This window comes from Lepisma saccharinum, chromosome 4 (genome assembly GCF_977018435.1).
Source record: "Lepisma saccharinum chromosome 4, izLepSacc3.1, whole genome shotgun sequence".
NCBI classification, from domain to species: Eukaryota; Metazoa; Arthropoda; class Insecta; order Zygentoma; family Lepismatidae; genus Lepisma; species Lepisma saccharinum.
The window spans coordinates 62953687-62976175 of NC_139232.1; the positions used below are offsets into that span (position 1 = coordinate 62953687).

The window sequence follows — 22489 nt, forward strand, 5'->3', positions numbered from 1 at the left end:
GTGGATGGAGTATGGCCGTGGGGTCAAGTTCCAGGAATCCTCTGGGTTGGATTGGATTGAGTTGGTGTTTTAAGCCCACTTTATGCACAGTAAGGCTAATAGGGACTAGACCTACAGTTTAAAGTGGGATCCGAACCACTATGTGCTTCCACCGGGTATCAAACAGGAATCCTCTGGGAAATATCAGGTTTCACGTAAGCATTCCAAATGTTTGGAAGTTTTTGGCCGATTTGGCTCACATAGAGGGACAAGTTGCTACGCGTGGGTCACTTTCCTTAGCCTTATTTTTCTACGAAAAGTTTTTTGAGCATGCGAAATGTATGTATCGCACAAAGAGAGAGCGAATCATGCAATTCGGTTTTTATGCTAAACCCAGAAAAAAATTTGTTGAGGAAAGTAGATGGGGGGGGGGGGGGGTTCCCGAGAAATGGCAGAACCAAGGACGTATTTAGTGGGGAAAGTCCAGAGGGTCCGGACCCCCGGAAAGATTTACTAAGTACTAAAACGAAATAATGAAATAACTAAAATTAAATAATTGAAATTTCATCGAGGGTTATTTATTTTTGCTGAACTTATTGGAAGGCAAGGATTATATTGGGATGAAAAGGGGGCTTTTATAAGAATATTGAGAAGGCAGGTGATCTAAGATTTATGCTGTTTTACATGTATTTCATGTGCAAAAGGACATTCTGCTTGTCTTGGCAGGACAGAAAGCGCAATAAAAACAAATGGTACGACTTTTGGCAAGTAAAATCATGTTGTACGACAGTTTGTTCGAACATAGTGAGATGTGTTTCAAATGGTTATTAATGCAATCGTAACAAGATTTAAATGTACTCCAGATAAGCTACTCGACGGAAGAACAGTGCTTCGTGGAAAAAAAAACAACAACATGAAAACCCAACTTTACATCTTCTGAGTAAAGAAAATCTCGTAAATTCGAGGTATATTGTGTAATGCCTTACATAATAAATAGAATTGTCGTATTCGTAGATAAACACATTCTTGCATAGACATGGGCTAGGGCAAAAAACTTCCAGGGGGTGAAAATGAAGGTTACCGGTACGTCCTGAAGCATGAAACATATTTACGGGTCATTTTGATTCTTTGTTATTTTGCGTTGCTTTTAATCCAGTTTTGGCTAATCGCAACGATGAGGATAAGTGATGATATTGTGAAATTGATGAAGGAACAATCACAAAGAACATACATGCTCAGGCCGGGATTCGAACCCAGGCCAGAGAACTGTGCCAACCACTCCAGCACGGTTAAGGGCCAATAACAGTAATATAAGTTAACACAGACACGCAGATACATAATACATACACACTTATGGAGGTGTATGTATGTATGTGGAGATAAAATAAATACAATTTTCATATTTTATTTTCCACTTTACTGCTATTGTGTGAGTGTGCATACACGCGTTTGTAATATTATTGTTAGCACGATATTTGGGGCATGAAAATGTGCTTTTAAACAAATTTTTCAGTGTTCCTCTTTTTCAAGTAATTTTTTAATTTGGAAAAAATATTTAGACGTCTTATACATTATATAACAATGCTGCAAATCGATGCTAACAACTTCCTCAGTTTTTGGCCTAGAGTTAGAATGTGTAACGAAACCATGCACATTCCATTTTTTTAATGTTCTGAGAAGGTAACACTGTCAATCAGATGTTTTACACTCTTGGCCACCACGGAACATTCATTGAAATGTTTATTTAAAGGCCACTTTATGCATAGTAAGGCTAATCGGGACTGGACCTACAGCTTAAAGTGGGATCCGAACCACTATGTGCCTCCACCAGTTTCGAAACCACGATTACAAGGCAATGAAGCTAATAATGTGGCATCGGAGAGGACCCTCCACCACCGAACAGAATAATATCTTGGTCGTTGTCGAAATATTTTTGAAATTGATTTAGTGCAATTGATCTGCTGTATTTTTGACATCTGAGATTATGGGGAACATGCCCCCAAACCCTCCTTGCCAGAAGCACTGTTTGCAGCATAGTAATTTCATATTCAACGAATATAGGCTATCTGCAATAATTCTGTTTCTATTCCTCAAACATTTGCTCCAAAACTTTCCGTATACAATTTAAAATACCAAGATTGATCTTCAAGGGGCTTTTCCCCTTACATATACCCGAAACTGGTTGTATGCAAGTCCAGAGCATCTGGTGCGTTATACTCAGGTCTCCCCTTCCCTTCCCCCTTCTCCCAGCTCATTAGGCACATCGTGCACGAGGGGATAATGACGCAGACCGCGCCATCAAAATTCTTGGGGAGATATATTTTTCCTTTCAATATCATAAAATTCAACATATTTTTCTAAAATATATGTATAAAAAGGACATCATGTTGCAATGTGTGCGATGAGGTGGAGAGGAACATATTTGATTAATAATTCACTATAATTGGTCCCAAGATGACGAAAAGGAATAATTTGGAGAAGGGGCAGATCAAGTAAATTGTTCAGTAAAGCTTAAAAAATGACTTTCAGTAATAGGACAGTGTCGTAATAAAATACTTTATGGAAATTATGGCATGATCTGGGGGGATGCGCTATCCGTTATGGATGAGGAGGGGAGGAGGCTGATCTGGACAATTGTTAGAAGTTCATTATCCAGATATTCATGAACTATTTAACCATCTGTTTATTTGATTTTCTCAAAATTTCAGGAGGGGCTGTAGCCCTTCAGCTCCCCCTCGGAGTGCGCCAGTGATAAGACAAATATTTTACTTTTTTCATCACAGAGTCAATATTTTAATCCATTGCCGAAATATTTTTGAAATGGACATTATGTAATTTATTTCTCTTCTTGACATCTGAGATACTGGAGAATATGTCGCCCTCAACCCCTCCTGAGAACAGCAATGCTTTAGAACATACTCTTGCCATCCCGGTACTTCAAGAAATTTCATACTCCAGACTAGGTGAACATATATCTGTGCTGATTCTATTCGCATTCCTGAACATTTTCTTCTGTCCATTTCAAAAATACCCAGTTCAATATTAACAGAGCTTTCCTCCCCGGATAAATATACCCAAAACCGATCTATGCAGCTCTAAAACATCTGGTGAGCTCTCATCAGGTCTCCCTCCCCTCTCCTCCAGACTCATTAGTTGTGAACGAGGTTCCGTGAAGAGCCGACTGGGCTCTCTGCAGGGTTGCTCTGCAGAAAATTAAAATATTAATCAGTGATTCTCTAGAAACATCCTTTCTCAGTGTTCAGTTAAAATCTGAAAATTTTTTGTCGACTGGTTCTCGAGATAATCGTGACCAAAATACCCCCAAAACCCCATAAGCTTACATGGGAAATGCTCAAACATGCGCCAGGGTAGGAGATCGCCTTATGAAGAACATACCAAATTCTAGTTAAACACAGTTGTATTTCTATATAAATCCATATCCTGCAAAATTCAACAAAATCCTTGCATGACTAATTAAAAACTGAAAACAAACAAAAAACAAGTAAAGTTTCTACCGTACCTTCACATTAGGTCTAGTAGGGTAGGAAATGTGGACTTCTTCAAACTCAACTTCACCATTAACTTCAAGTGGCGTCAATCCTTTCTCATCACCAGAGTTTATCATTGGGACACGTGAAATAACTTCAAATATTGATGCTGCAGCCCCTCTAGCAATAGAAAACACTTCTGTGTAAGTTGCAACTTGCCCAAAATTGACTCCAATAGTCAATACATTGAAAAACACCTGCAACATAAAAATTTACTTAGTAACGTCCATTTACTTGTAATATATTCCTGTATTTCATTCTTAAATACAGCTTTTCTAGTCATTGTTACATACAAATACTAAGATCCCTGTCATTCCAAAGAAAAACAATCCTCTCTACAATAATCAATTCTCCTGCAATGATTTTTTTTCTCACCATGGAAAGTTTGAAAAGCATACATGTGGATGTAGAAATTTCTAGTTTCGGGAGGTTAACAGTGTGAAGGAGGCTCTCATTCGCTAAAAGCTAATGGCATATCCATATGCAGGGTGTTCCAAAATGAATATCAGGGTTTCAATGAAGTGTATCTTCTATTACATATACATTACAGAAATGAAAAATACCTTAAAAGGAAAGGTAACTCAAACAGTTTTTGTTTCTACTTTGCAGGTGATGTTTCGTAACTATGCCACAGCACGGCGCTAGTAGTAAAGATGGAGATGACTCCTGAGCATAAAGCCTTCTTTGTCTTGGAATTTGCAAGGTGTAACTCAGCAATTGGAGTGCAATGTGCTTTTCGGCGGGAATATGGATGTGATCCCCCATCGGATAACAACATCCCAAGATGGTACAACCAATTTAAGAATACGGGATGCCTGTGCAAAGGGAAGAGCTCCGGAAGACCACGTCTACCAGATGAGCAAGTGGAACAGGTCAGAGCAAGTTTCGGTCGGAGTCCCAGGAAATCTGTAAGGCGGGCAAGAAGAGAACTGTCAATGACATCCACGACTGTTTGGAGGGTGTTACGAAAGAGACTGCACATGAGGCTATACCATCTACATCTGTTACAGGCCCTAAAAACTCAAGATAATGTGACCCGTGCCAACTTCTACGAAAATGTGCTGGACATGGAAGATGATTTTCTTACACGTGTGATCTTTAGTGATGAAGCCTCATTTCATCTTAGTGGACGAGTGAATTCGCATAATGTGCATATTTGGGGATCTGAAAATCCACACCAAACAGTGCAGCACATGAGGGATTCGCCAAAAGTGAATGTCTTTTGTGATCTATCCAAAGAACAAGTGTATGGACCTCTCTTCTTTGTGGAAAACACTATCACTGGTACTGCTTACTTGGACATGCTCCAGCAATGGTTCTACCCTCAACTGGATTGTGAGCAAAAAAGGAACGTTATCTGGCAACAAGATGGCGTGCCCCCTCACTTTCATCATGAAGTACGGAATTTGTTGAATGCTGTTTTTCCCCAACGATGGGTCGGTCGCCATTGTGAGGATGACGTGGCTCTTCTACAATGGCCCCCAAGATCTCCCGACCTCATCCCCTGCGATTTCTTTTTGTGGGGGTAAATAAAGGATAGTGTATACGTGCCACCCCTACCTGCTGACCTCCCTGAATTATGATGCAGGATTGATGCAGCTGTGGAGCCTGTTACACCAGACATGCTAGCTTCAGTGTGGGAAGAAATTGCCTACAGACTAGATGTATGCCGTGTCACAAGGGGATCCCACATTAAACACTTGTAACAAAAAAAACTGTTTGAGTTACCCTTCCTTTTAAGGTATATTTAATTTCTGTATTGTATATGTAATAGAATAAATACTTAATTAAAACCCAGATATTCATTTTGGAACAGCCTGTACTACTGATGGAACAGAATAATCGGTACTGCATTGGTATCAGCCAACATAAGAATATCCATGTGTTTACATATTTCACGTTTTTTTTTTTATTTTTATTACTGCTGTCCTTAATTTTGAAGGACTATTGCTTTAATTAACACAGGTTGGGACATCTAGGATGGAGACTAGGACTTTCATCTACTTTACTAAACCACACCATGAATTAGACACCTCTGACACAGAAAGAATGAAAATATCACTACCATGTTCATCCTAGGTACCACAACATGGGTTAATGAAAGCAGTGATCTTCAAAATTAATCGGGCAATAACAAAACCTGTCAGGAGGCCAGGAGGGTGTGTACAACCATTCCTGGATGACCAATGACAAACTGGGCATAACTTGATAGAGCAGCCCGTGCCCATCACGGAAAACCAAGTCCCCTGTAGTTTCATTTTCGAGCGAGCTATTCAACATTTTTACCCCTTTTTTAAAGCTGGACTTTGATTCTTTATGGGTGTGAGGGTTAATGCACCATACTTTCCCAATGTTTACTGCACTCATAAAATAAGTGTGTTTGCTTTTCAGTGCAATTGCTGATGGTTTTATTGATTCAACCCTAGGCAGAGAATATAAAATAGCACAAAATTCTGCAATTCTGATTATTATTTTAAACAGTGTATGTCTAAATATGCAGGTTTTTTTTCTGAAACAAAAACTTGATACAATTGGGAAATAATTACCATTGGTGAAAGGCATACTGAAAAAAAAATTACACCCTTCCTGAAAGTCAACCATTATGTATCTGCCTTGTCCACAAAAAAATACATAAATAATAGCAATTTCCGGGTGTATTTGAATTATTTCATAACAATGCAACTTTTACTTTACTTACGAAAGTTATTTAAGGTAGTGGTTCTTGAAGAAATTCAAAGAACACCTTGCCTACGGTGATAAGTTTAATGTACAAAACAGTAAGCCACTCACCCTCGACCTCATATGTGCGGCAGAAAAAGCAGCTTGTTTTACCCCCAAACCCCAAGATTCGGAAAACATCAGAATGTCAGCAGCCGGAATTTTTCAAAAAGTGATGACCAACAGTGAAACCAGGAAACCTAATCCAGTGCACCAAGAAATCTCTTCTGTCCTCTCAGAGTTTGGCAAATGGCTGAACACCAATGATGTTTGGTGTCTGAAGTCTGACAAAACAAACCAGTTCGTAATCATGCACAAAGGTGATTACTAGGGGCATGCATATTTAGTTTTTGACGAAAAAACAAAATTTGAAAAAACACATTGTAGTGTTAATTTTTCATGTTTTTGAAAGGTGTGAGATGCATTTTGTGACTATGTTTTGTCACGAAATAATGCGAAATGAACTTCAAAAAGCGAAATTAACTCTTAAACACGAAATTTACCATTTATATACCGACGCGACACTTTCTGAAGTCTGAAGTATCCTGTGAGTTATGCAATTCACGGAAAATTGATTAATTCTGCTGTTAATATTGGAGAAGCAAAAATGGACTCCTTTACACAGAAATAAACTTAATACTCTTATAACTACATAAATGTGCTATTAGAAGTGAAATGTTAATTCTGTGGAATAAGTGTAGTTTTTAAATCAAATTTAGGATTATATTCACAATTTTAAAACCAAAATGTCTTTTTATATACCACTTTTCATCCAATTTTTCACCGCTATAACACCGATATTTCATTTTATTTACCGCTTTTGAACCCGAAATTGACTCAGTTTTTGTACCGAAATTTTGCTTTTTTATTTACCAAAAATATGTGCCTCTAGTGATTACTCTATGAAAGTGATAGACAATCTAAACAGTGACTCGTATAGTGTCATCAAAAAAGACCCCACAGACAGGTACAATAGAATTGTGAAAAATGCAGTGAAATCTAGTGCCATACTTAGTGAACAAGACCACAAATTCCTCCTCAACCCCCACCCTTCACCTGCCATTGTCTATGGCATTCCTAAAACTCATAAACCTGGAATCCCCATGCGCCTTCTAATAGCTGGCTTCAATTACCCCACGGTCCACCTAAGAAACTGGCTAAAAAGCGAAATATCTCAATTCAACCACAAACTAACATATGTGTTCCGCAACAGTGCCGATGCTAAAAATCTGGTAACTTCAATAGTGCAAGCTGACAGTGCAAAATTAGCCGGCATTGACATAGTAGATATGTACAGTTCAATCCCCATAGACCTAGCACTGCGTTCAGTTGAAAGATGGCTGACAACTAACAGAATCCCTGCCCTAGAGGTACAAGAGATAACCAGGCTATTGGAAGTTTGTCTAAAACACAATTACTTTCAGTTTGAGGATAAATTCTACAATCAATCCGAGGGCCTTGCGATGGGCAATCTGCCATCAGCTCCTTTAGCAAACATTGTCATGTACCTGGCTGAAAAAGAGATACTCCACACTCCAGAACTACAATACATCCGATATGGAAGGTACGCGGACGACACAATAGTCGTATACAAAGAGACAGAAGAACTCAACCTTCTAGTGAACAAGCTAAATAGCATCCACCCCAGGCTCAACTTCACCATAGAGGAAGAAAAACTTGGTAAAATCAACTCCTGGACATCACCATCAGCTGTGCACTTAACAAATTCACAACCACCGTCTACAGAAAACCGGATGCAGGCAACCAGTACATACATGCTCTCTCTAGCCATCCCCCTAAGCAAAAAGCCAATGTGTGGCTGAACTTCTATCGAAGAGCCTTTTCCTACTGTGGCAAAGAAGAGGATCTACGAGAGGAGATAGCCACACCATCACTGAAATAGCCCTGAAACATGGCTACACTGAATCACAACTTTCCACTTGGTGCAGTAAAGCGGAAATACAGGTCAGACACCCTAACCATCCACAAATAACCCATCCACAAGCAACCCAACCACAATCTACCCCCAGCGACCAATATAAATGGTTTGCTTTCCCCTACCATCCCACCACTTCCAACCGCATAGCCAAAGCCCTTCTCCCATATGGCATCAAAGTAGCGCACAAACCCAATTCCAAAATAACTGATAAACTGAACAAGCACGAACGGTACTTCCTCTCCCACCCTTGACAACCCAGGTGTATACGATGCAGAGTGTGAATGCAAGGCTCATTACATCGGCAGGTCCATCAGATCTGTCAATGAAAGAATCCAACAGCACCTAGCAGATGCGAAAAAAGCCCAACCCACTACCGGTCTTGCTAAACATATCAAATACAATAGCCATAAAATTCAAAAGGTTTGAGTCAAACACACTGCCCACACGCTCGTAGACACCAAAATCAAGGAAACGCACGCCATAATGCACTTCCCGCACGAACTAAACATCGATAGCAGGCAAGCGCACCACACTTGGATCCCCCTACTACAGCAGTTATCGCCCGGAAATAGCAGACGACACACCAAGATGCACAGTGCACTTAGCGGCAGCCAGAGAACTACGAACAAAAGACGCACCCCAAGCAACAGTGCAGCAAGTTCCAATGAGGATGGTGGCAGTGGCTACTGAAATTAATCGAAAAAGAAGAAAAAACAGCTTCGCGGATAAAAGTGAGTACTAGTTTCTCCGTATTTATATACTACCGCGTCTCTCTTTTCCCAATTATGAAGAGTAAATTTTATATTGGTACTTTATCAGCATCACCAAAAAAAATGTATCGGTCCCTCGCTACTTATGGCACACATAATATATAAACAGTTATAACGGGCATTCAAAATTCTGGCACATTTACTCAAGATTGTTCATAATATTTTGACCTTATCAGATACAAGGGTGCAATCAGAATATTAAAATAACATAGCCTATTATACGGATTCTTAGAGAATTCATAAAATTCTGTATTTTCCAGCTTCAAGATTACAAATATTGTTTGTCGAATCTAACGCAAACAGTTACAAAAACAGCAAACGTAAACAGTTACAAAAACAGCATGCTGTAACTACAGAGAAATAAAAAATTGTGACATATTAAATAGTATATCTACTGAGAACAACATGCAAATATTGGCCTTACCACATTTATAACACCGGGTGTGTACAGTGTGTCATTATTGGCTTTGGATTCAATAAACAGTTGCATTCCGTACCAATATGATAGGGCATAACCAGCATAAGAAAGCAATTCCGTTACTCCCTCGCTCACACCTGTCAGCATACCTCGTTTTACACCTGCCCTCTGAGCATAGGTTAAATCTTTTTCGTACCTGCACAGAAGAGTGACAGAAACATCAAGGGTGATTTAAAATTCTAAATTTATGAGATCAGATTTAAAACAAGAAACATACTGGCATTAACAGATTACTACATCTGGAATCTTTCATATGGATGTGAAATATGATTCCTCATGGTAAAAGAGAAACAAATTAATAGTTTCTTTAAAATAAAGTAATAGAATTATTATTATCAATGGGAACTCATATATTCATATATTATTCTTAAAATAATACACAGTTTATTCAAAGTCCATACATACACAAGATATTCAAATGATATCTAAAATTAAAAATGTAATCTCAAGCAGCCGGCTGGGACAACTGTTTTGTCAATGCCTGTAATCAACTTGAAGACAACGGGGATAGCAGTTGTCCCAGCAACACACTGCATCATTTAACATGTTATTTCTTCAAAACTATTGAAGGTTTTTCAGTTGCTGTTTTTTCTTTTAATAGTATACATACTTGAATATTAAAACAATTCACTTAGTGCTAGTATTCTTTAGAGGTAGTTTTATAAGAAGTTGATTTTTTAAGGAAAAGTATGTGCTGAGAAGCAATGTTCCTGAAAATTAGTTGTCGCATCAGTCCTATGGATGCTTGCTTGAAATATGCAGGAAATCACTACAAAATACACACCTTCAATATAACGTGGCTCCCATCCTTATCTTTGTTTGTTTCCTTGTTTATGCCTTATGTTCATATTTAACTTTTCTTGTTTTTACCTTAAACCATCTTGACTTGTTCTTGTTATTTGTTAGAGTTTTCAGTGTAAAATGGTCTTAAAAGTGCTGTATCTGAAACTTTGAATAAATAAATAAATAAATAAAAAATGAAAAAATATTAATTATCTGGATTTTTTTTTAATTTGGGCTTGTTCCACCAGGTTCCTATTAAGCACACATGAAAAGAAACATTTGGTTCTCATAGTATGGACATGTACGTACAATTCACCAAATTGCTGTTGTTTGATGATCCTGGAATGAATGTAAGAAGTGAATATTAAAAAAAAAAATCTCCTGTATAATGGCACATGTTTTCATTTTTATTACCACTACACCTTATTATGCAAGTGTATGTGGCACTGACAAATCTTTGATAGATTCTAGGTACATGCTTGTACTATGAGAGCCAACTGTTTTTACATGTATGATTATCGGGGACCTGGCAGGATAGGTCCGAATTCCAAAATTTCTCAAAAATTATCATCTTTTTTATTCAAAATATTTGGATAGGGACCATGTGATGTCGAATGTTATTCCCTGCAAATCTCAAGTTATAACATCCATAGGATTGATGCAAGGAGAAATTTGATTCAATGCTTTTTCATAGATGCATTATTAATTTTTAATAGTTCTACCCCAAAAAGTATTGAGATACGTATTTCCAACACAACTTCACATGATTGTAGGAACATAACAGTGCTACATATGAGACTTTTTAATTCATTTCGGTTTATTGTGGTGGTAATAGCATCCTTCCAAATAAGATTTTTTCTTCGTAAATTTCAAATTTGTTTCTTTTTGTTAACTTCCATTATTTGGAGATAAAATGTTTAAATTTTACTACTGCTGAGAGTACTGTCAGTCTAAAAAAAAAACACTTATTTCATCTCTCTATGGCAATTAGTTCTAAATTTATATATTTATTGTGCAATAGGGCACATTTGAAAAGTGTACGCTTGCAAATCTCCCATCCTGAGAGGGTAGTCAGCGGCAAAAGTGGCTCTCTGCTCAAGTTTAACATCTCCATCAATGGTTGATAGCTGCTTGAGCTGTTTCTATTTTATTTTGATTATTTTACATTACTCTTAAACATCTTGCATTAATCACAATGATGGAGTCATGAAATTGGTGACAGGGCAAGCACAATGATACATCTATGCCCGACCAGGATTCAAATTTGACTTTCTAGTGCATTACACTAGCCACCGAGACAAGAGGCTGACACCAAAGCCTGTCAATTTTTTTACACAATTTATGCTTGTCATACAGTTCCTCATTCTATTTTCATTTATCAGAAATTGTAGACTGGCAAGTTTCTTCTTCGTATTCAAATAGATATGTCAGTGGAAATCTAAAACCCTACTGAAGCTGAATCACAAGCAGCTTGTAAAAGGTAAATCTGATCACATTTCACAACTGTCTTCATAGCAATGGGGAATTAAATTGAAGAACATACCTTTGGAGTTCTTTTGCTTGTCCACCAAATGCAAACACTGTTCTTATGGCATTCAGAACCTCTTCAGCTACAGACCCTGCTCTAGCGCACGCTTTCTGCTCTCTTTCAGCTATGGATGACTGAAACTGTCAACAGTAAACAAATAAAACATGGAACTAAAATAGAATCACAATAGTATACCAGGCATGAAATCCAGTCTCCTCTCTTCTACCTTAAAGGAGACTTTACTTTATTCCAGACACACAACACACACTGCAATTAACTACATACACAGATATGCAGATTCATGTCAGGAACCACAATGGTACAGCATACAGCATCCATAGGGATTGGCTTGGTTGCTCAGTTGTGATCCCAGAATCAAACCTTCACTGAAATAATTGGCCACCAAATTTTCAATTTGATATTTTTTTTTACATGAATAATGTCTTGTTCGAAAACCTTAAGGTATGAGACCTGAAGGAAGGCCAAGACGAAGATGGAGGGATAATGTTGAGATGGACCTAAAGGAAATTGGTACGGATGGAAAAGATTGGATTGATCTTGCCCAGGAAAGGGACATACGGAAGACTTCTATTGCTGCAGTCATAAACCTTCTGGTTTAAGAAGGCTAGAGAGTTAGTTACTTACAGTAACATCTATGTAATTTGAGTAATGCAAGGTACACTACATGGCAAACACTTCTCATAGGAAACAGGAAGCATTTTTTTTAATATCCTTTGCAGGAAGTACTTTTGCAAACATAAAAAAATGCACAGGAGCATGCTGCTCTTTGCTCTTTAGTTGTACAGTCATGGACACTTCTGGATCGTAAAAGGCTCATTGAATTTAAACGGGGGCAATCCAGAAGTGTCTGTGGCTGTACTCTCTTTGAGAACCATCACCATTTACATACTGAGCTGAGCAGGGAATGTGTAGTAATTGCTACCTATGTCAGCTCAACCAAAAAATAAAGGGGAAGGGGGGGTCTTGAAACCCATGATCTCATATTTTGATGAAACTTGGCACATTTAATCCTTCCATGATGGTGAGAAAGTATGTAATTTTTTTGTCTCTAACATGTCTGGTCTCATTTTTATAATGCCTCAAACTTTTAATGATCCTCTTCTCTTCCATTTCCAAAGCCTCCAGTGGGAGCTGCACTATCTTAGACAAAAATCACATCTAACCTTATAAATTATTCAATATTTTTAAAATTTCACAACAATGTTAACCAAACAATAAGGATTTGAGAAAAAAGTATGACAACATACTACATGGATGTCCAGTAGGTAAGTTAAGGGGGCCCATCCCACCTTGGAAAACAACCTAAAAGCATATATTTTCAAAAAGATTGAAACATTTTTAAGTGTTTAAGGTTCACTATGATTCGCATTCCACACTGCATTTGTATTTCTATTACTACTGCTGGGAGCATTACTTCATGAGAACACAGAACTCAAGGAGGATATGCACGAAGTGTGTGCAATACGATAAGTAATCTGTATTACCATAATTTACACATTTCAGTGCAAACATCTATTATTCAAGTGTGTGCATATTGTACAATATTACAAGTGTAAATTAAATGCAGTAAGTATTATGTGTGGAGTGATATATTGTGTTGAATCAAACCTACAAGTGAAATAATTAACATCACTAATTTAGCAAGTCAAAACTATGCACCTGCATTGGTCCTACAGATCAAACATACATGATGCATCTACTGTAAGGATGATAAATTTTTTTTCTAAGACAGTGCGGCTCACAGTGAAGACATTGGGAACGGAAGTAAAAAGAAATCACTGAAAGTTTGAGTGCCTATAAAAATGAAACCAGACCAGTTATGTATGTATGTGTGTGTGTGTGGGAGGGGAGATAGTGTTCTCACCTCCATGGAAGGATTAAATGTGCCAAGTTTCATCAAAATCTGAGATCATGGGTACCATGGTCTGGTTGAACCTAGCCTCTAATTCATTATTAAGTTGGATTATACTGCCTCACACAGATATCTTCCAAAACTACTAACTACCATTATCAGCTTTCCAATAACTGTGTGTGACCTAATTATTGACTTTCTCTCATATATATTTAAGACTTGAAGAAATTTAGTCAAAGTATTACTGTCATAAAAAGATTATTCATCGATATTCATCATTTTGCTTTACATTAAACCTTATTGTAACAAGCATGTTATAAGATTGTCCCATAATCTTCTTGATTACTTACCACAGATACAATGCCACCAATCACAAGCATCAATGGTAATGTTGAGAGGCTAACAAGAGTCAGCTTCCACCCAAACCAAAATGCTATGCCACATGAGACAAAAGCCATTGATATCAAGTAAAAAAAAGCTCCCAACTTTTCTCCAATTCCCTCTTGGAATTTATTTAAGTCACTGGAAAATAAAGAAAAAATTAATTTACACTCTTATGTTGGAAATTGTACAAAAGTTTAAGTGCGTACGAGTTCATATTTCATGTTATACCCTAGAGAACTATCTTTATTTGTTTCTTTGTATATTTAAGAAAATTTGTAGCATGTAAAGGAAATATTGATACTCATTTCTAAATTGGAGGTATTATTTACTTTTATAACATATTTACGTATTGTGCGAGTTACTCACTGTATAATATAATCTATACAAAATTTGTATAAAATAGTATTTCTTACGTGAGTGAGTATAGAATTTTGAAACTACGTTTCGGGGTTCGACTGCCCCCTTCCTAAGGTTCTTTTTCCTCGAGGCACAAATCATTTTATGCTGCGTCAAGAGTGTTATAAGGATTAGGTTTGGTTAAAAAACACTTGTTAAAAACAGGTCACCATTCCTTTAAAACCCCCAGTTAAAACTCCTGCTTTGAGGTGTTCCCCATTCTCCATAAGACCTCTTTTCCCGGGATCCTATTAAATTGACTAAACACATTCAGTTGTTCTGCTTCCTCTCCCTTTTGCAAACCTTGGGCAGCAGGGGCACAATATTTATCTGCAATAAATGCCAAGGTCACTGCCAATTTAAAGTAAAAGCTCATACCACAGACCTTACGACTACAAAAGACACATAATTCTATCCCATATGACGAGAATTATTAAATATGATGGAAACTGAAATACAAACACCTAAATTGTCACGTTTAAAGGTAAGAAGAACCTTTATGGTTCACCGTTAATTGTTGTTTTGATAATGAAAAGCCGATTCATATCTTTCAATGTGTGCTTTTCCTCTTAACAAGTGGCAGTGGCGTAGCGGCCGCCCCTGCAACCCCCGCAATGCAGGGGGGTGGGGGGCAAAGTTAATGGGCCCAACAATGTGCTCCTGAAATATTATATAATCGCAGAAATTCCACAGATAGTGTTGCTTATAAAAAATCGATTTACAAAAAGAAACAGAAATGTGGTTCCCAGTAACATCATATGACTACGTCTGCAATAATAAGCAGTGGGGTCAGAGCGTATAAAAGAGAAAGTGTGTGCACTTAGTTTTCTTCCCGTAAGCCAAGTGAATAGAGCGGTGCCCCACCGAAACACTGGCAGAAACCTTCGTTTGCAAGCATCTTCTGCTTGCAGTGCGGCCGCGCTTTACGTAGAGCGTTGTGTTTTGTTGTGCTAGAATAACATTTGTGTACTTTTATTAATGACAACGTTGTTACCTTATTGAGTTTAGTGTCGTTAGATTTGTGATTGATCCGTTGTGACTAGTTTGTGTTGTGTTCAACGTATTATTATTGTGTTTGAGACAGCAGCGAGCGAAAACTACAAGATGCCTATGTGTTTCGTACCCGGCTGTAGATCTAGATATGACCGCTGTTCTTCAGGCAGTAGACATTTTTTTAGGTCACCTAAAGACAGTAATGGTCTCTCAAAATGGGAGAGTGCCATCCCTATAAAAAAGATAAAAAACTAAGTCATAATTGCTGTGTGTGATATATTCATTTTTCAACTGACCTTTTAGTGAAAGTGGATTCGTTCATAGTGGATGGCGATACAGTAGAAATTCCACGACAAAGTTATGGAAATGCTTAGGAATTTCCGGAAACAGAAACAATCTTAAGTGCTCTATATCCAATCCAGCTGACTCTAGTAGAAAGCTTTGGGCATTTTCAGACACACCACATATATTTAAATGCGTAAGGAATAACTTCCATGATAAAGTGCAGGTGTACTATAATGGTGATATTGTTGATTATTCATTTTACAGAAAAGTGTATGAACATGATTCATCTACTGAACTTTCCGGTATGAAAGCTTGCTACGAAGTGACCTCTGCTCATTTGGATCCTAAGTCATTGCAACGAATGAATGTAAGACTCGCAATGCAGCTGTTCAGCAGATCTGTGGCTAATGGAATAAAATTTTATCGGAGTATTAATGCAGAGGGGTTAGAAGGCAGTGAAACAACGGAAAATTTCACAAGAGACCTGTTAGAAGGCAGTGAAACAACGGAAAATTTCACAAGAGACCTAAACTGCCTGGTTGACGCATTAAATTCATTCACTCCTGCACAGGCACTATATAAAGGATCAGAAGCACATACAACTTTAATAAAATGGAATGCTGTCCTTAGAGTGACTTAAGAAAGTACTTTAGAAGTATCCGAATATTTGTGGAAGAACAATTACAAGTACGTTTTGACAGGAAAATTTAATCAAGATTCCCTAGAATGCCATTTTGGTATATTGCGGTAGTTCACTTGTGATGATCATCCCTCCACTGTGGATTTTCTGCACTTACATATGCTGCAATCAATTTACGTACCAGCAAAACTTGCTTTATTTTCGGGCGGAAACTGTGAATACAGGACTGAATCTCCTCTGACGTCTTTTGTTAATCAAATGTGAACTCTGGCAAGATCAACTGAAAATAAAAATCTTTCGGTGAAGAAGCAAGCTGAAAATATAATAAGGGAAAAAAATTATATTGTTGAAGATGAAATTCAAATACCGGACTGGGAAAACAACATACCGAACTTAAATGAACAAAGTGTTTGTTCATTTAAGTTGTTGGTAAAGAATACTTGGTGTATCATTTGGCAGGATACATAGTGCAGTATATTTCCAAAGTGACGGATTGTAAACTGTGTACAACTTTTCTGCATGAGGAACCAACTAATGTACCTGCCTCACTTATGTTAATCCAAGACTATGGTTCGGGCGACGGCTGTAAATACCTTACATATGCATCGAAAAGTGTTTATGATGTGCTGTTACGAGTGCAAGAATTTGTTGCAGAAAAAATATCATGTGCTAATAGTTTATGGGGTGATATATTTTTTGAGTGTTGGACAATTTAAATATAATTGCTGTAAAAACTTCGCAATTAGGATGCTGTGAAGATCATGTGCTGTGTACGCTACCTAAACTCATATTTCACTATCAGAAATGTCGATTTTTCTTCTGCACCAAGGAGATAAAAAAGGAATTAAGTGCCTCGAAGACAGCAAAATCATCTCTGAAATTCTCCAAACTATCCAGCTGCTGAGCTTTTCTCCAAATATAAGTAACATGCATTTTTGTTTCTTATGTAGTTCGTTATGTAAGCAACACGAGCATCTTCCACGTCCTCTCAAACGTCACCACTGCCATCTAGGCGGTGGACCACGGCAACTCAGGGAGTGCGCACACTATTTCTTCTATACGCTCTGGTGGCGTATTGTCTCAGCCAGAGGGGCCTGAGTAACTTGTAACATGGGTTCCCTCTGAAATGTAGAATTAACATACTTGCTCCGCAGATAGCAATCGATAGGAAAATATCCCTCATCTCATACCTTTATAGCTACGCAGTTTGTCGTAAACATAGTGTAGTGTGTCAACTGTCTACAGTTATGAATCCAGTAGAAAGATTCCGTTGCTCAACCAGTCGATGTCTTATTACTACACAATAAACTTCAATCTTGGTAATTCATGACCTTTTACCGCTAATATTAGTTTTATACATGATATTTAAAATGTGTCCTCCTCCATAGTCGAGCGGGTTAAGGCGTTCACTCGTCTTGAGATCATTCGCTGCGGGACGGCGTAGGTTCGAATCCGGCTCTGGTCGGAATTCATTCGGCCTACGTATAGGGCCGGTGGCAACCCACCATCGTGAGGAAATTGGGAAGCTCTGAGTGAGTGAGCGTAACCCGGTCAAGAAGACCTACAACAACGGCTGGGGGTTCGTCGGGCTGATCACCCATCACCCCAATACTGGTCTAAGACCTCCACGCTATAACAGGTGACGGAGGAACAGTGTGGGAGGGAGACCAGCAGTCGGTAGGTAAGCCAAGGCCCGCCTTGGGTTGTAGCGCTGTGGGGTTTATGTTATTTAAAATGTAACTTCACACTAAATATTTTCAAGGGGGGCCAAAGCCTTTTCATATTGATATAAGAGTTGAAATGAATTTCCCACATTATCTACATCTATTACGTTTTGCTTCAAAGGGGCCCACAAACTCGGTAGGAGGTGGAGCCCAGGAGAAATTACCCCTTTGCCCTAAGGGCCATCCTTTATCTGCCACGCAGGGTACACCGTATGTTAAAGGTGGCCATTATTTTGTGTAATTTTGTAATTTCTTACATAGCTATTGAAATTTTGTGGAGTAGCTAACTGTACGAGTACGTCCGTCCCACTCTGGCATCATAATTTTCTTGTCACAATATTTTACTTGCAGGGGGTCCCCAGAGAACTGCACTATGCCACTGACAAGTCGACATAGCAAACACACCTGGTGCTGTGCCCAGGATTTTCGAAGAGGGGGTGGGGGTGGTTACGTGTACTTTTTAGTTGTCATTCCTGAAGTCCTCATTTTGCCATCTTTTCCTGTCTTTTCTTTCTTCTTTTTTTTTTCGAAGAATATTGAGCCTAAGCAGAATTATGATTCTCACCACCCCTCCTTGAGCACGCCACTGGACACTCGGAAGAATCTTGATGACTCCAGACAAACCCTGCCGTGGTTGTAAACATGGGGATGGGGGCTGAAAAAAGGGCCTGTTATGACCCAGACCTTCAAGAGTGGGGGTAAGTACAGGTCGTTGGACCTGTCTGCTTGTTAGGAAGCATTCGGCTGTTCTCGGCACCGGTAGAGACCAAAGAGATTCGCGCCATTCTGCGATGATCTGGGCCGACGAACACCTTTGCCTTCAATAGGAAACTTGGCGGGAGGGTTCGGTGCAAGGGGTAGTACTGGGGTCTCATTTCGATGTGCTAAGATTAGCGAATCTCTTGCGTATTTCAAGCTGTTTCATGCTGTCGCTTGGCTTATTATGCATAAATATGTGAGTATTCTGACTTATTATTTTTACTGCTTCTCTAAAATATATAAAATGCAATATTTGTATAATTTTGCTTGGTCATCGCCGCATCTCCCGATGACCGGAAACCTCGTCTCGCCTCTGGTTGATTTATTGACTGATTTGTTGTTTAAAGTGGGACTCGAACCACTGTGCCATGTAGTAATGGGTTGGGTCTCATATAGTGTGATGGGTGCAAATAACCCGTGTTTGACCACCTTGTAATCAAGTGGTCCCAGGTTCAGATCTCAGTTCCAATTAGCCTTACTGTGCATAAAGTGGAATTAAAAAATATATTAAACAAACAAACTAAGTATTGGTGCACCCAAAAATTGTATTTCAATCAATCAATCAATTAAATCTGGAATTACATTACCCAGATATGAACTCCATAGTACAACACTTATGAGATCAATTTTACACATCTGGTACTTTTATTACTATTTATTATGTATCAATATGTACAAGATTTTCATTGTCTAAAATGAGAAAACAACAGACAGTGTATTTATATCCAATTATATTAAAAAAAAAAAATATTAAGACCAGCCTGATATGAAATTTTAATAATACCAATATAGTATTTGATGGAAATGATGTGTCAGTCCCATTAGTCCCATTCCTAACAAACATTAACAACAATGATAAAAAAGAATCTGAAACAACTTACAAACTTACTCAGTCACTCGACTAGAAAAATCGCCAATGTTATGTGTATCATACCATTCCATATCTTGATGTAAAATGGACTTGAAGTATAACTTCCGAATTCTAAATGCCTGGAATGAAAAATGAATTTCTCATATTTCAAAGCCTAAAAACTCTGGAAAGAATTTCAAGATACAAAAATTATGGTATGTGGGTTGGGTTGAATAAAGTACACATTTCGGTGCATTTTGGTATGGAACGACCCTTGGCAATGTTGCATTTCTAGCAATATCACCAAATTTGAGTGTTATACAACTTGACTGAACTAGAAAGCAACATTCACCAAACCATTACTGACATTCCAGTTGGTATGCATTGTCAAGCGATGTCTACATGCCCAACTTTGTTCTGGTGTGTCCCTGACAGAATAGTGGACGTTTGATGGATTGTACAATGCATTAGGATAAACTATTATCATATGCTCCAATTCCCCAAGACCCTAGTTATCTTTAAGCTGTAATAGATATTAACCGTGCAAGTTCTGAGTGTTCTGAGTTTCAGTTAAAATCCCAAATGTTCACATGGCACACACTTTACATCAAAGAATCCCAGATTTCATTCCCGGCCACTGTACATCAAATCTTGAACAGTCCATCTGTGTATAGACTTTACAAATTGCCAAACTTCACTTTCTTGTGTATAAAATCTTATAGTTACATAAAAGCTTACAGCAAATACTCAATCTATTTCATCAATTCAACATTCTTCCACGTTACCTTGATTAAACTAAAGGTGTACAAAGTGATGTAAAATAACCTACAAATTACTATATACAAGGGTAGGAAAAACAAAAATAATTCAAGCACCAGCCCCTTACTCTCAGGAGACAGTTTCTATTAAATGCTATTATTTTATTAATTTATTTATTTTTCTAAATATTGGAAAAGAAAACCATGAATTGAACTCAGATAAAGCTACACATTTTGAAATGCGATCTTAAAATATTTAATTTATTAATTAGTATAAGATTGGATTAAAAGTAATAAATTCTTGCACCGAAGTGGCCTTCCTAAAGAAGTTTCAACTGGTAAGAGCATGAATAACTATGCAATACATTCTAATATATGGCTGACTCTACCACATCACTGAAGATTTTAAAGTTCTGCTAACAACACTGGAAAAATTTATAATTGCATGTTTATTGACACATGCTATGCGGAAAACACACAAACATTAAAAATCACATTATTAAATAACAAGGTAATGAAAATTTTCATAAGCAAACTCTAAATATTAAAAAGATAATAATAAAAAATATTGAACTGAAAAATCAGGTGCATGGAGACCGGGTACCTTGTATTATACACAGATATTAAAATCATTACAAAGTTACATGAATGAAAGTGAACTCTTCACACATGTATGTAGGTTTTCAGATGAAACAATTCATAACATGTACATAGCTTACTTGTCTTTCAGCTGCGCTATTAAATGTCATCACGTACAAGAAACTAAGAACAAATTCCAAAAGCCCAAGTATGGAATTGAGTATCGCAAATTCTGTCACAGCCTCCATGAAGTCAACTTTCGGAGGATGCCACCTGAAATAGCAATTAAAAGATCCATTTTACCACAACAATAGAGTTTATTATGACATGGAGTCAGATAGTATATGTCATAATCAGTGAACAGACTTACATGTAAATACATCTTCAAATAATACTAAAATCAATGCTATTTTGCATTATTTTTGGAAATAGTTGTATGTATGCTCAAGAAATGATATTCTTATTTTCAATATTTTTACATACCTTTTAGCACATATTTTAGTTATTTTTACAAATAATCTCCATATTTATAAACATTTTACAATATCTATTCATGCTGTAAGTACATTTTTCTTCGTATTAAATCTTGACAGTACAGAGTGCATCTGCTATACTAACATTCTTGTCAACATTACAGAAAGCAAGCTCAAGCTTTGGTGATGAAATCCATTGTATATTTTAATTATACTACCATTATTCCATGTAATACTGAATGCAGTATTACAGTAAAAGAAACAGTTATTCCTTTGTTTTAACAAAAATTAAAAGCACATTTTGTATTTGAATTCTGCATTGCCATTAATGCCAAGTAAGCCTAATGCATTTTATTTTGCCCCTGCCTCATCACATGGTATCAAATGGAACAGGGTTGCAACATGCCATGACGGAAGAGGAATGCCATTATATGCCTGGGTGTAGTGGCTCCTAAATTTTGTGTGCAAAGGGAGTCATTAGGAAAAGCCCCTGACAAAACTGACCAAACCAGAAGAGCCTACCTGCTTTTTCTATGTGCTTGCTGAAAACAGGTAAAGAGAGTGCACATCTTGGTCAACACAAAAGATTGACTGTAGATATGTGAAGGGTTGGTGAAGCACAGAAGTCAATGGAAGGTGAAGTGATTTGGGAATATTTGATTGATTTGATTTTACTTCACATTTCTGCCACTTCTGGCTAATTACAAAGATAAAGATTAATGGCGATAAGATGAAATAGATCAAGGAAAAATCACAAACACACATGGACAGCACATAACGCAAGTTCACAGAGGATTATCTGGCCATGGGCCCAGATAACCAGAACCTTGTAATCAGCAAAATTCAGTCCAGACGATGAGGATGAGTGACGATATGATGAAATTATTCAATGGACACTTACAAAGAACTCTCATTCCCAAGCTAGAATTCAAACAAAGGACCCCTGGTGTCATAGTGTGCTGTGCTAACCATTCTGGCATGGAGATCAGGTACAAAATCCTGTTACGTACTTGCAAAGTTATCATGCATATG

The 22489-nt window shown here is 37.7% G+C and overlaps 1 protein-coding gene across 5 annotated transcripts in view; it reads right to left on the reverse strand.

Annotated features, from left to right (window-relative positions):
• Positions 1–22489, reverse strand: part of LOC145986515 (ATP-dependent translocase ABCB1-like) — a 98982-nt gene that overhangs the window by 47719 nt on the left and 28774 nt on the right. For 4 of the 5 annotated variants that reach the window (XM_083120617.1, XM_083120619.1, XM_083120618.1 and 1 more), the window contains 6 exons: positions 21125–21257; positions 19687–19787; positions 13967–14138; positions 11759–11883; positions 9379–9568; positions 3500–3724 (listed from right to left, as the gene is read on the reverse strand). In XM_083120617.1, coding sequence (XP_082976743.1) covers positions 3500–3724; positions 9379–9568; positions 11759–11883; positions 13967–14138; positions 19687–19787; positions 21125–21257 — 946 coding nt within the window. Of the gene's footprint in view, positions 1–3499; positions 3725–9378; positions 9569–11758; positions 11884–13966; positions 14139–19678; positions 19788–21124; positions 21258–22489 lie in introns of those variants that run through there. The other variant, XM_083120621.1, reaches the window with a different exon arrangement.